This window comes from Triturus cristatus, chromosome 1_1 (assembly GCF_964204655.1).
Source record: "Triturus cristatus chromosome 1_1, aTriCri1.1, whole genome shotgun sequence".
NCBI lineage: Eukaryota > Metazoa > Chordata > Amphibia > Caudata > Salamandridae > Triturus > Triturus cristatus.
In genome coordinates this window covers 40,810,004-40,825,722 of record NC_140579.1, presented here as the reverse complement: position 1 = coordinate 40,825,722, position 15,719 = coordinate 40,810,004, and the positions used below count along the sequence as shown (strand labels likewise).

Here is a 15,719-nt window from a genome sequence, read left to right as displayed (position 1 = left end):
CTACACTGACCTAGCACATGCATCTACACTGACCTAGCGCATGCATCTACACTGACCTAGCGCATGCACATTTACTGACCTAGCACATGAACCTACACTGACCTAGCGCTTGCATCTACACTGACCTAGCACATGCACCTACACTGACCTAGCGCATGCACCTAGACTGACGTTGTGTATGCAGCTACACTGACCTAGCGCATGCATCTACACTGACCTAACGCATGCATCTACACTGACCTAGCACATGCACCTACACTGACCTAGCGCATGCACCTACACTGATGTCGTGTATGCAGCTTCACTGACCTAGCGCATGCATCTACACTGACCTAGCGCATGCACCTACACTGACCTAGCGCATGCACCTACACTGACCTAGCACATGCATCTACACTGACCTAGTGCATGCATCTACACTGACCTAACACATGCACCTACACTGACCTAGCACATGCATCTACACTGACCTAGTGCATGCATCTACACTGACTTAGCACATGCATCTACACTGACCTAGCGCATGCACCTACACTGACCTAGAGCATGCATCTACACTGACCTAGAATGTAGGCAGCTTCACTGACCTGGCACATGCACCTAGACTGACCTAGCACATGTACCTACACTGTCCTAGCACATGCACCTACACTGACCTAGCGCATGCACCTACACTGAACTAGTGCATGCATCTACACTGACCTAGCACATGTATCTACACTGACCTAGTGCATGCACCAGCACTTACCTAGCACATGCACCTACACTGACCTAGCACATGCACCTACCCTGACCTAGCGCATGCACCTACACTGACCTAGCACATGCACCTACACTGACCTAGCGCATGCACCTACACTGAACTAGTGCATGCATCTACACTAACCTAGCACATGCATCTACACTAACCTAGTGCATGCACCAGCAGTTACCTAGCACATGCACCTACACTGACCTAGCACATGCATCTACACTGACCTAGCACATGCACCTACACTGACCTAGCGCGTGCATCTACACTGACCTAGCACATGCATCTACACTGACCTAGCACATGCAATTACACTGACCTAGCGCATGCACCTACACTGACCTAGCACATGCATCTACACTGACCTAGCACATGCAATTACACTGACCTAGCGCATGCACCTACACTGACCTAGCGCATGCACCTACACTGACCGAGCACATGCAATTACACTGACCTAGCGCATGCACCTACACTGACCTAGCACATGCATCTACACTGACCTAGCGCATGCATCTACACTGACCTAGCGCATGCATCTACACTGACCTACCACATGCACCTACACTGACCTAGCGCATGCATCTACACTGACCTAGCGCATGCATCTACACTGACCTAGCGCATGCATCTACACTGACCTAGCGCATGCATCTACACTGACCTAGCACATGCACCTACACTGACCTAGCCCATGCACCTACACTGACGTCGTGTATGCATCTACACTGACCTAGCGCATGCATCTACACTGACCTAGCGCATGCATCTACACTGACCTAGCGCATGCATCTACACTGACCTAGCACATGCACCTACACTGACCTAGCCCATGCACCTACACTGACGTCGTGTATGCAGCTACACTGACCTAACGCATGCACCTACGCTGACCTAGCACATGCATCTACACTGACCCAGCGCATACACCTACACTGAGCTAGCACATGCATCTACACTCACCTAGCACATGCATCTACACTGACCTAGCGCATGCATCTACACTGACTGAGCGCATGTACCTACACTGACCTAGCACATGCACCTACACTGACCTAGCAAATGCACCCACACTGACCTAGCACATGTACCTACGCTGACCTAGCACATGCACCTACGCTGACCTAGCACATGCAGCTACACTGAGCTAGCACATGCATCTACACTCACCTGATCCACAATGACCTAGCGCATGCATCTACATTGACCGAACACGTGTACCTACACTGACCTAGTGCATAAACCTACACTAACCTAGTGCCTACACCTGCACTTACCTAGCACATGCACCCACACTAACCTAGCTCATGCCACTACATTAACCTAGCGCATGCATCTAAGCTGAGCTAGTGCCTGCACCTGTACTTAATGCATCCACTCACACTAATCTAGCGCAATCATCTACTCTGACCTAGTGCATACACCTACAGTGACCGAGCTCATGCACCTACACTGACCTTACGCATGCATCTACACTGACCTAGCACATGCATCTACCCTGGCCTTGCACATGCATCTACACTGACCTAACACATGTATCTACACTGACCCAGCTCATGCACCTACACTGACCTAGCGCATGCACCTACAATGACCTAACACATGTATCTACACTGACCCAGCTCATGCACCTACACTGACCTAGCGCATAAACCTACACTGACCTAGCACATGCCTCTACACTGACATAACACTTATGTCTACACGAATCTAGCGCATGCACCTACAATGACCTAACACATGTATCTACACTGACCTAGCACATGCACCTACACTTACCTAGCTCATGTGCCTACACTGACCTAGCACATGCACCTTCACTGACACAGCTCATGCAACTACCCTGACCTAGCACATGCATCTAAATTGAACTAGCACATGCACCTACAATGACCTAACACATGTATCTACACTGACCTAGCGCATGCACCTACACTGACCTAGCATATGCACCTACACTGACCTAGTGCACACACCTAGACTGACCTAGCACATGCCTCTACACTAACCTAACACATATGTCTAGCCTAATCTAGCGCATGCACCTACAATGACCTAACACATGCACCTACACTGACCTAGCCCATGCGCCTACACTGATTTAACGCATGCACCTGCACTGACCTACCACATGCACCTACAATGACCTAGCGCATGCACCTACTCTGAACTAGCACATGCACCCACACTGACCTAGTGCATGCACCTACAATTATCTAACACATGTATCTACACTGATGCAGCTCATACACCTACATTGACCTAGCCCCTGCACCTACACTGATCTAGTGCATGCACCTAGAATGACCTAACACATGTATCTACACTAACCCACCGCATGCACCTACACTGACCAAATGTATCACCTACTCTGCCCTGTTGCATGTACCTATACTGACCTACCACACGCACTTACAGTGACCTAACTCATGCTTCTCCTGTATTGGGGTGTCTTTCATAGATTCACATACTTGAATCATTCCCCGCCGTCGAAGTGGGAGTCCCACGGTACATAAAATAGCAATATGTATATACATATATACATAGTATAACAGTAGCATAGCTAAACAATACTACCACAGAGCCACCGCCACCATCGCTCCAGAACTACGATGCACCATCAATGCCACCTTCAAAACCGGCATCTTCCCCGACGACTGGAAATGCGCAGAAGTCAGACCCCTGCTCAAGAAGCCCTCAGCAGACCCCACGGACCTCAAGAACTACTGACCCATCTCCCTCCTCCCCTTCGCGGCCAAAGTCACGAAAAGACCGTCAATGCACAACTAATGAGATTCATCGGAGAAAACTCCATCCTCGACCCCTCCCAATCAGGATTCCATAGCACCGAGACCGCTCTACTTGCCACAACAGATGACATCCGCACCCCCCTCGACCAAGGACACACCACAGCCCTGAACCTACTCGACCTCTCTGCAGCGTTCCACACCGTCTCCCACTGCACACTCACCGCCAGACTCCACGACCCCGGCATACAAGGAACCGCCCTTGACTAGATCTGCTCGTTCCTCACCGGCAGAATCCAAAGAATCAGTCGGCCACCCTTCCTCTCCAAACCCACGGAAATCAACTGCGGAGTACCCCAAGGATCATCGCTCAGCCTCACGCTCTTCAACATCTACATGGCCCCCTCGCCGCCATCGTCCGACAGCACGGACTCAGCATAGTATCCTACCCCAACGACACCCAGCTCATCCTCTCCCTCACCAAGGACCCCTTCACCACCAGACTCAACTTCAAGGAAGGAATGAAGGATGTTGAATCCTGGATGAGCAGCAGCTGCCTAAAGCTCAACTCGGAGAAGACAGAGGTCCTCTTCCTCGGACCCTCCCCTTCTACATGGGACAACACCTGGTGGCCCACCGCCCTTGGCAGCCCTACCACCCCCACGGACTACGTCCAAATCTTTGCCATCGTACTTGACTCCTCCCTCTCCATGAACCCTCAGGTCAACGCCGTCGCTTCCAGCGGCTTCAACACCCTTCGCATTCTCCGAAAGACCTTCAAATGGATCCCCCCGAATCAAGAAAGGCCATCACCCACGCACTCATAACCAGCAGACTGGACTACGGAAACACCCTCTACGCCGGGATCAACAAGTCTTTGCTCCGCAAGCTCCAGACTATGCAGAACACCGCAGCCAGACTCGTCCTCGGCATCCCTCGACATGAACACATCACCTAACACCTGTGGAACCTCCACTGACTCCCTGTTGAGAAGAAAGTTACTTTCAAGATACTCACCCATGCCTACAAATGCCTCCACAACATCGGACCCCAATATCTCAACAAGAGAATCTCCTTCCACGTACCCAAGAGAAACCTCCAATCTGCCGACCTCACCCTTGCCAAAACCCCGCACATCCGCAGAGCCAGAACATGTGGAAGAGCATTCTCCTACACCGCGGCCAAGACCTGGAACGAGCTCCCGATCGGCATCAGATGCGCCCCCAACATGAACAGCTTCAAGGAAGACACTTAAGACCGGGCTCTTCGACTGAACGGAGCTGCTCACCTGCCCCCCCGTGCCTTGAGACCCTCAGCGCACTTACAGTTCCCCTGATTGATTGATTGATTCACCAGTACAGTATGCCTCGGAGTGACTCTGTTACTTTGTACTATCTAATTCTGTGTACTGACAAGTAAAGTATGAATTGGAGTGGCCCTGTTACTCTGTAACATCCAATATAGTGTACTGACTAGTACAGTATTCCTTCTAGTAGCTCTCTTACTCTGTACCATCCAGTGTACTGCCTAGCACCGTTTACCTTGTAGTAGCTCTGTGCCTCTGTGCCATCTAATGCAGTGTACTGGGTAGTACTGTATACCTTGGAGTAGGTCTGTCACTCTGTGCCATCTAATGCAGTATACAGACTAGTACATTATACCTTCTAGTAGCTCTCTTACTCTGTACTATCTAATATAGAGTACTAACCGGTAATCTTCATTGCTCCGAGTATAGTCTTCCTCGCCACATGATTAACGAAGTGAGCTTCAGCTCCACATCAGAACCCTCCAAAGCAAAAGTTAGCCTCCCATGCCTCCCATCCCTTCCCAACATGGCCGACCCCTATCACCCCTGACCTCTATAAGAGGAGGGCCGGCCCAACCCTCAGCCTGTTTTTTGGGTAAGTGGTTCCTGCTGTAGCTGGAACTGGGGTCCCTGGTTGGTGGCCCTAGGACTCTGGGACCATCTTCCTTCCTTCCCCCGAAGACTTACGAGGAGGTAATGGCTAATACAGTATACCTTGGAGTACCCACCTTACAATTTACTATCTAATGCAGTCTACTGACTAGTACAGTATACCTTCTAGTAGCTCTGTTACTCTGTCCTATCTAATGCAGTGTACTAACTAGTACATATACCTTGGTGTAGTTCTGTCACTCTGTGCAATCTAATGCAGTGTGCTGACTAGTACAGTTTATCTTTTAGTAGCTCTGGTACTCTGTACTATCTAATGCAGTGTACTGACTAGTACAGTACACCTTCTAGGAGTTCTATCGCTCTCTACCATCTAATGCAGTGTACTGACTAGTACAGTACACCTTCTAGGAGTTCTATCGCTCTCTACCATCTAATGCAGTGTACTGACTAGTACAGTACACCTTCTCGCAGTTCTATCGCTCTCTACCATCTAATGCACTGTACTGACTAGTACAGTATACCTTCTACTCTGTCATTCTGTACCATCTAATGCAGTGTACTGTCTAGTACTGTTTACCTTCTAGTAGCTCTCTTGCTCTGTTATTCTGTACTATTCAATGCAGTGTACGGACTAGTACAGTAGGCCTTGAAGCAGCGCTGTCGCTCTGTGCCATCTAATACAGTCTACTAATTAGTAATGTATACCTTCCAGTAGCTCTGGTAATCTGTACCATCTAATGTAGAGTATTGACTTGTACAGTATGCTTTGGACTAACTCTGTTACTCTGTACTATGTTTTGCAGTGTACTGAGTAGTACTGAATACCGTGGAGTCGCTCTTTTACTCTGTTCCATCTACTGCAGTTTTCTGACTCGTACAGTTTGCCTTGGAGTGGCTCTCTTTCTCTGTAACGTTTAATTCAGTTTACTGACCAGTACAGTACACCTTCTGGTCGTTCTGCACCAGCTAATGCAGTGTGCGGACTACTACAGTATACCTTCTATTATCTCTCTGACTCTGTATTTTCCAGTGCTGTATACTGGCTAGTACTGTGTATCTTCTAGTAGTGCTCCTACTCTGTGTCATCTAATGCAGGGTACTGACCAGCACATCACACTTCTAGTAGCTCTGTTACTCCCTACCTTGTAGTGCAGTGTACTGACTAGTACAGTGTGGCTTGGAGGGTCTCTGTTGCGCTGTAACATCGAATAAAGTGCACTGACTAGTAAAGTACACGTTCTTGTTCTTGTAGCTCTCTTACTGTGTACCATCTAATGCAATGTACTGACTAGTACTGTATACCTTGGAGTAGCTCTGTCGCTCTGTGCCAGTGTACTGAAAAGTACTCTATATTTTCGATTAGTTCTCTTGGTCTGTATTTTATATATAGTACCTTGCAGTAGCTCTGTTACTCTGTGCAAACCAATGCAGTGTACTGACTAGTACAGTATAACTTCTAGGTTCGAGGCATGTGGGCTGCTGAATTCATATCTGTGCATAGATCGCCGCCTAGTGTTGGGTCCGGATGTTTGCACGTTGTTGTCCTGGAAGAGTCTTCGAAGTATCCTGGGATAGGTGACTCCTCCCCTGGACTACAGTGCGCATGGGCATCATCTCCATCCTCAGATTGTTTTTTTCCGCCATTGGGTTCGGATGTGCTTATCTTGACTCAAGTTAGGAAAAACTCTTTACAGGCCAAAAGGCCTTTAGTTCGCGTCGGTATTGTGCCCGATCGGTATCTATAGTTATTGGTTCGTTTACTAACTTCAAGAACAACTTTTTTGCATCATACCCGACCATCGACACGACATCGACGATGGAATCGAGGACACCATTCAAGCGGTGTCCTGTATGCAATGCGAAATATCCCCATGTCGACGTCCACCCGGTGTGCAACAAATGCCTTTCACCGGATCACGACGAGTCTACATGTATGGCCTGTGCTCGATTCCGATCCAAGAAGACACTACGGAATCGACGAGCAGCGAGACTTGAAACGCAGCAAGCGGCACCGACCCCGACCAACATCTTCAGCGCCGAGGACGAAGAGGTCGAAGACGTGGAGACCCTTCCCTCCAGCCCCGCTTCCGAACACGACTCCGGATCGGAGGACGCCGAAGAACAACTCTTTCACAGAGACGAAGCCAACACCGAGGTAGGAGACTACGATGAAGCCTTAGGGGCCGAAGAGAGTAGCTCCGGTGATGAGCAAGGCCTACCCGTACAGACTGGAGATATCCCAGAGCGTCAGTCTATGGCTCCGGTCGAGGGATCGCCTTCGGGCCTTACCCAAGACCTATCCCGCAGTTCTTCGGCCCCGCCCCCTGGCCCGGCCTCGGACATTCAGCGGCAGCCATTACTACCGAAAACGACTGGTTTCCCTTCCACGAAACCGAAACCGAAAGCCGTATCGGTTCATCAGAAACCGAAACTGAAAGGCACACTGGTCGGATCGACGCCAGCTAAACCCGTCGGCACCGACCGCACCAAACGGGACTTCGGGGCCGAACTAGCCGCAGCCGACGTCGGCGCCGACACCCGGAAAAAGACCATCGGTACCGCCAAGCCGCCTCGGCTCCCGGCACCGAAACAATCGGCTCCGACCACAAAGGTCAAAATGGCTGCTGCGTCTCACACTGCTTCGAAAGCAGCACCGAAGGCACAATCATCGACGCCATCGACAGCTACTACCTCTCCTCGGCTCGATGTCACAGTGGCGCCGAAAAAGTCCACGCCCACCTCTACAGACCCGGTCGCCGCCAAAGAACCGTCGGCGCACCAGGTGCGGGAAGTTGCAGCGTCCTTGCAACGCATCAAACACAAGGCAGCCCTCCAGGACACGTCAGGCGCCGAGCCGAAAAAAGCTCAAACAGCTTCTCCGGCACCGGCCAACATCACTTTTGGCCTGCCACCATCCACGGCCCCAAAACTGTTCGAAATCAGAACACGTGTCACCCACACCAGGATCACGCCTGCCGAACGCTCTCCCGCGGAGACGTCGCCATCACACATCATCGATGCCGACACCGGCAGGATAATGCTCCACAAGAGGAAAATAGCTTCCGAGCCAGCTTTGGACTCCTACCGGATACCGCTAAAGAAAAAGCTGCCAGCAGAGTCGGAACCAGTTCTTTACGAACCTCTCCATGCCTCTTACCAACATCCACGGTCCTTCTCTCCGACACACTCCGAAACCGACGTTTTGGAGGACTATATAGGTGACACTGTCCCCTACCCCGGAGACATGGACCCTGACAGCCAACAGGACCCTGATCAGGCTTGGGATGACCCTGCAGACCCGGGTGCACATATGGATACACAGGACACACAGCTATATGGTGCAAAAACGTCTCCCACAGAGGACACTGCCGCATTCAACGCCCTCATTGAACGTGCTGTGGCCAATCATGGTGTGCAACTGCACTCTGACACCATCGAGGACGACTTTCTCATGGATACTTTCGCATCCTCAGAGGAATATCAAAACTCTACCCATGTTGAAAGGTATCCTCAAACCAGCAAAGGACATTTTCAAAGAGCCTACCAGGGCAAGAGTAATAAACCCCAGGATCGACAAAAAATACAGGTCGGCGCCTGGTGACCCTACCTACATTAGAGGCCAGTTGCCTCTAGATTCCATAGTAGTGCCAAATGCTCGCAAACGGGCGCACTCGCAGACAACAGGGGATGCTCCTCCCCCGGACAAAGAGTCCAAAGTGCTAGAGACCTCCGGTAAACGGGTTGCAGCCCAGGCAGCTAATATATGGCGTATTGCCAATACTCAGACGCTCCTAGCTCGCTACGATCGCGCACATTATGACACGCTAGAAACATTACTCCAACATCTCCCTGACCAATACAAAGAGGGAGCAGAAATCCTCATCAGGGAGGGCCAACTCCTCACGAACGCATCCATTAAGTGTGCACTGGATGCCGCAGATACAGCTGCCAGAGCCATAAACACTAGCGTCATGTTACGACGACATGCCTGGTTACGAATCTCCGGATTCAAACCTGAGGTACAAAATAACATCCTCAACCAGCCGGTCAACCCTGACTACTTATTCGGGCCAGAGGTTGACACCACCCTAGAAAAAATAAAAAAGGACACAGGCACTGCAAAGTCCATGGGGGCTCTCCAAACGCAGACCTTTCGGAGCGGCTCCTTTCGTCGCCCCGGAACTAGAGGAGCAGGTAGAGGACAGGGGTCACAGCAAACCTACAACAAAGGCAACACACAAAGTTCCTACGATAAAAACACTCGGGGTGGATATCGTGGCTCAAGCACAAAGGGCAGAGGACGCAGATATGGCAACACCAGGTCCTCCCCCAAGAACAAGCAGTGACGCCCTCTCCCTTCCTCCCGACCACATAACACCTGTCGGGGGAAGGCTACAAAGGTTCCTGTCCACGTGGAACTCCATCACCACGGACAGGTGGGTCAAAGATATTGTCAAACACGGTTACTGCCTAGAACTAACCTCAACTCCACCCACAATACCGCCAAGACACCGTCCTATGTCCTCAGAGCACTTAACGCTATTACAGCAGGAAGTGCTAAGTATGCTACAAAAAGGCGCAATAGAGGTCGTACCCGTCCACGAGCAAGGTACGGGGGTGTACTCCCTGTACTTTTTAATACCGAAAAAGGACGGGTCACTCAGACCTATACTAGACCTGAGACCCCTCAACCGCTACATTCTCTCGGAACATTTCCACATGCTCACCCTGCAACAAGTCCTACCACTGCTCAAACAGGGAGACTTCCTAGCCACACTAGACCTCAAAGATGCGTATTTCCACATACCCATTCACCCATCACACAGGAAATATCTCAGGTTCACTATTCAAGGGCAGCACTACCAATTCAAGGTTCTTCCCTTCGGCGTAACAACAGCCCCCAGAGTTTTCACAAAGTGCCTGGCTTCTGTGGCCGCACATTTACGGAGGCAACACATTCATGTCTACCCCTACCTGGACGACTGACTTGTTCAAGCAAAGTCAGCCCAGCAATGTGCCAGCCACATGTCCCGCACCATTCACCTTCTTCACAGCCTCGGGTTCTCACTAAATTACCCAAAATCCCATCTCCAACCCGCACACGTACAACAGTACCTAGGTGCGACCATAAACACTCTGGCGGCCACTGCTCAGCCGAATTTAGTGAGAATCAACAGCATGCAATTGCTGATTTCCAAGTTCAAACCCCAACACTCCCTTCCCGCGCGAGTGTTCATGCAGTTGATAGGCATGATGGCCTCCTGCATTTTCATAGTCCCGCACGCGAGACTACATATGCGCCCGCTTCAGGAGTGCTTAGCACGTCAATGGAATCAGGCTCATGGGCAACTAAAAGACCTAGTGTTGGTGAGCGGTCGGGCATACGACTCTCTGCATTGGTGGAATCCACAAAACCTTTGCAAGGGCCGACCGTTCCAAGAGCCCGTTCCACAAATAATACTGACAGCGGACGCGTCTCTCCAGGGATGGGGAGCTCATGTACTCAATTACACAGTGCAGGGACTATGGACAACACAACAAAAGAAGATGCACATCAACCTTCTAGAACTGATGGCAATCTTCCTGGCTATGAAAGCATTCAAAGTACACTTGTGCAACAAGGTCGTGTTGATCCGGACAGACAACATGACCGCCATGTACTACATACAGAAGCAGGGAGGAACACACTCTCCACAGCTGTCTCATCTGGCTCAGAGCATGTGGAAGTGGGCCATTCAGAGGAACATATTCCTCATGGCAGAACACCTCCCCGGCAAGGACAACCAGATGGCGGATCTGCTCAGCAGACACAGCCACCAGATGCACGAGTGGGAGCTACACCCATCAGTTCTCCAACCGTACTTCCAGCAGTGGGGTCATCCAGACATAGACCTATTCGCCACAAGCGAAAACGCAAAATGCCAAAGCTTTGCCGCCAGGTTCCCACATCCGCAGTCGCAGGGCAATGCGATATGGATGAACTGGTCCGGCAGATTTGCGTACGCTTTTCCCCCAGCACCATTAATACCGCTGGTGGCGCGCAAACTCAGACAACACTCACTAACACTCGTCCTGGTTGCTCCAACGTGGGCACGCCAACCATGGTACACCACCTTTCTCGAACTTTCCGTGGTGCCGCATCAAAGGCTGCGGATCAAACCCGCGCATTTGACGCAGAACCATGGCGAGATTCAGCACCCAGATCCGCAACAGCTGAACCTGGCAATCTGGCTCCTGAAGTCCTAGAGTTTGGCTACCTCAATCTGCCACCAGACTGTATGGACATCATTAAGGAAGCTAGAAGACCCACTACCAGAGCTTGCTATGCAGCCAAATGGAAAAGGTTCGTAATTTACTGCAATAACAACGACATTAACCCGCTGGATGCATCCATCCAAAACATAATTTGTTACCTCTTACACCTATACCGATGCAATCTGGCATACACCTCAATACGTGTCCATTTGACCGCAATATCAGCCTATCTCCAGACCAGGCAGCACCTCTCTCTATTCAGAGTGCCTGCCATCAAAGCATTCTTGGAAGGACTCAAACGAGTAATTCCTCCAAGACACCCACCAGCTCCAATGTGGAACCTCAACTTGGTCCTCACACGCCTGATGGGTCCACCCTTCGAACCTCTACACTCATGCGAGATTCAATTCCTCACCTGGAAAGTAGCTTTCCTAGTTGCGATCACTTCTTTGAGGAGAGTTAGTGAACTCCAGGCACTAACCGTTCAAGAGCCATTTATACAGGTTCACGCCAACAGGGTCGTACTACGTACCAACCCCAAATTCATGCCCAAGGTGATATCGCAGTTCCACATGAATCAAAGTATGGAACTGCCCGTTTTCTTTCAAAACCCGCAAACTGTCGCAGAAAGAGCACTACATACACTAGATGTGAAGAGAGCCCTCATGTACTATATCGACAGGACTAAAGTCTTTAGGAAGACTAAACAACTTTTCGTTGCCTTCGCCCCACACCACAAAGGGAACGCTATCTCCAAAGCAGGTATAGCCAGATGGATCGTTAAATGTATTCAAATTTGCTACCAAAAGGCTAAACGCACATTAACGATTCCCCCACAAGCCCACTCAACACGTAAGTTAGGGGCCTCCATGGCTTTCCTAGGAAACATTCCTTTGCATGATATATGTAGAGCAGCCACCTGGTCCACTACACACACATTTACAAAACACTATTGTGTTGATGTGCAATCAAAACAGCAGGCAGCTGTAGGACAGGCTGTTCTCAAGACTCTTTTTCAGACCGCTGCAGCTGGCACTGGTAGCCGCCGCTAATAGGAGGTACTGCTATGTATTCTATGCACAGATATGAATTCAGCAGCCCACATGCCTCGAACTGAATATGCTACTTACCAGTATGCATCTGTTCTTGGCATGTAGGGCTGCTGACATTCATATCGCCCTCCCTCCTCCCCGGCGCCTGTAGCAGCTGCAGCTCTCAAAATTACTGTAAGCATGGTCATCACTTTCTGTATCTACTCCATCACTGCCACAATGGCGAAAAACAATCTGAGGATGGAGATGATGCCCATGCGCACTGTAGTCCAGGGGAGGAGTCACCTATCTCAGGATACTTCGAAGACTCTTCCAGGACAACAACGTGCAAACATCCGGACCCAACACTAGGCGGCGATCTATGCACAGATATGAATGTCAGCAGCCCTACATGCCAAGAACAGATGCATACTGGTAAGTAGCATATTCATTACTCTGTCACTCAGTACCATCTAATGCAGTGTACTGACTAGTACTGTATATTGTCTTGCAGCTCTCTTACTCTGTACCATTGAATGCAGTGCTTTATACCTTAGAGTAGCTCTGTTAGTCTGTGCCATCTAACACAGTGTACTGACTAGTACTGTATACCTTGGAGCAGCTCTGTCACTCTGTACCATCTAATTCGGTGTACAGTCTAGTACAATATACCTTGGACTAGGTCTGTCACTCTATACCATCTAACGGAGTGTACTGACTAGTACTGTACACTTCTAGTACCTCTGTCACTCAGTGACATGTATTGCAGTGTACTGACTAGTACTATATACCTCCTAGTAGCTCTGTCACTCCGTACCATCTATTGAAGTGTATTTAGACTAGTACAGTACACTTCAGTAGTACTGACAAGTACTGTATGCCTTGGAGTAGCTCAGCCGCTCTGTGCCATCTGATGCAGTGTACTGACTAGTACATTATACCTTCCAGTAGCTCTGTCACTCAGTACCATGTAATGCAGTGTACTGACTACTACTGTATACCTTCTAGTAGCTCTCCTACTCTACACCATCCAATGCAGTGTCCTGGCTAGTACGATATACCTTCGGGTAGCTCTGTCACTCTGTGACTTCTATTGCAGTGTACTGACTAGTACAATATAGCTTCTAATAGCTCTTTCACTTTGTACCTTCTAATGTAGTGTACTGAATAGTACAGTACACAACAGTACCTCTGTTAATCTCTGTCATCTATTGCAGTGTACTGACTAGTACTGTACACCTTCTAGTAGCTCTCCTACTCTGCACCATCCAATGCAGAGTAGTGCCCAGTACTGTATACATTGGAGTAGCTATGTTACTCTCTATCATATAACACAGTGTACTGACTAGTACAGTATACCTTGGAGTAACTCTGTACCAACTAATGTGGTGTACTGTCTAGTACAATATACCTTGGAGTAGCTCCGTCACTCTGTACCATCTAATGGAGTGTACAGACTAGTACTGTACACTTTGAGTACCTCTGTCGCTCTGTGACATATATACAGTGTAATGACTAGTACTGTATACCTTTTAGTAGCTCTGTCACTCTGGACCATTTAATGGAGTGTATTGACTTGTACTGTATACCTTCTAGTGCTTTAGTGTAGTGAGCAGTCTAGTGCCGCTCGCTTTAGTGTAGTGATCAGTCTAGTGCCGCGTGCTTTAGTGTAGTGAGCAGTCTAGTGCCGCACGCTCTCTAGCGCCGCGTGCTCCTTCCAGGTGTGGTGTACATTAATCATATGTAAAACAGAAGCAGTAATTACAGCCTTTCTTTGTGTCGTTAAATCTCTAATTGTGAATCTCTTCTCTGCAGTGATGGTGACTCTGGATCCTGACACGGCTCATCCTCGGCTCCTCCTGTCTGAGGGGGGGAGACGTGTGAGAGACACGGGCACAGTACAGCCCCTGCCGGACACCCCCAAGAGATTCACCTTCTACTTCCCCTGTGTGCTGGGGAGCGAGGGGTTCACCTCCGGCAGACATTACTGGGAGGTGCAGCTGCTGCAGGAGGAGATGCTGTGGAGTGTGGGGGTCGCAGCAGAGTCTGTGGACAGGAAGGGAGGGATCACATGGTCACCTGAGGGGGGAGTCTGGGCTGTGCTGGGGTCCGAGGGTCAGTACACGGCTCTCACCTCCCCTCGGACCCCTCTGTCCCCTCGTGAGAAGCCCCTGAAGCTGGGGGTGTATCTGGACTACGAGGGGGGGCGGCTGTCCCTGTACAATGCTGACTCCATGGAGCTTCTCTACTCCTTCCCGCAGGCGCCCTTCACACAGAGGCTCTTACCCTACTTCTATCTTTGGGGAGGAGCGGAGCTGAGGCTGGTGTGAGCCCCCCCCCCGCCCCCCCAACTGTCATTCACGGTTTAACTCCAACATACCAAAGAACCTTCTTAACACTGACCCTCTCACCTGTTGCCATGACAACCAGAAGCCTCACGTGAAACTATGTATCTCTTTTCCTTGTACATTTTTAAAACAAGGGCATACAATGTTTGCCATGTGAATCAAAAATTAGCTAGCATTCGCGCCAAGAATTTTCAATTCTATTAAGGACACGGAGGCGAGGATTATGCTTCTCTTTCTATTTATTGCTACTCACAGCAGCCAATGAAAACTTTTCTTATGCAAACAAAACTACGTTTCCCATGATGCATACAGCACATCACTTCCTGCAGAGCCCCATAAGAGCCAGTAACACCGGAATCAGTCCTCTTTCTTTGCTCCGAACAAAAGTCCAATACGTATTAAAGTTCAACAACAACAGCTTCCAACGTGGAAGAACACCAGACCAGCTGGGAAGAACGTCAATCTGCACACCGGATCAATCCATCTTCTTGTCAGATCCTGAAAGAACAGAGACAAAACAACCCGTAACTTCTGTAAAATCAGAGTGTATACAACACGGGTGGGCAAAAATTACATTACAGTAATTTAACAGGGTGGGATAATCCTCGCCTCCGTGTCCTTAATAGAAGCTAATTTTTGATTCTATTACAGGACCGGAGGCTTCGTATT

The 15,719-nt window shown here is 49.8% G+C and overlaps 1 protein-coding gene across 1 annotated transcript in view; it reads left to right on the top strand.

Moving 5' to 3' along the window:
* Positions 1-15,303, top strand: part of LOC146869302 (E3 ubiquitin-protein ligase TRIM39-like) — a 102,007-nt gene extending 86,704 nt beyond the window's left edge. Inside the window, exon 6 of the mRNA XM_085647111.1 lies at positions 14,518-15,303. Coding sequence (XP_085503237.1) covers positions 14,518-15,032 — 515 coding nt within the window. The 3' untranslated portion in view covers positions 15,033-15,303. The remainder of the gene's footprint in view (positions 1-14,517) is intronic.
* Positions 15,304-15,719: the final 416 nt, after the last annotated feature.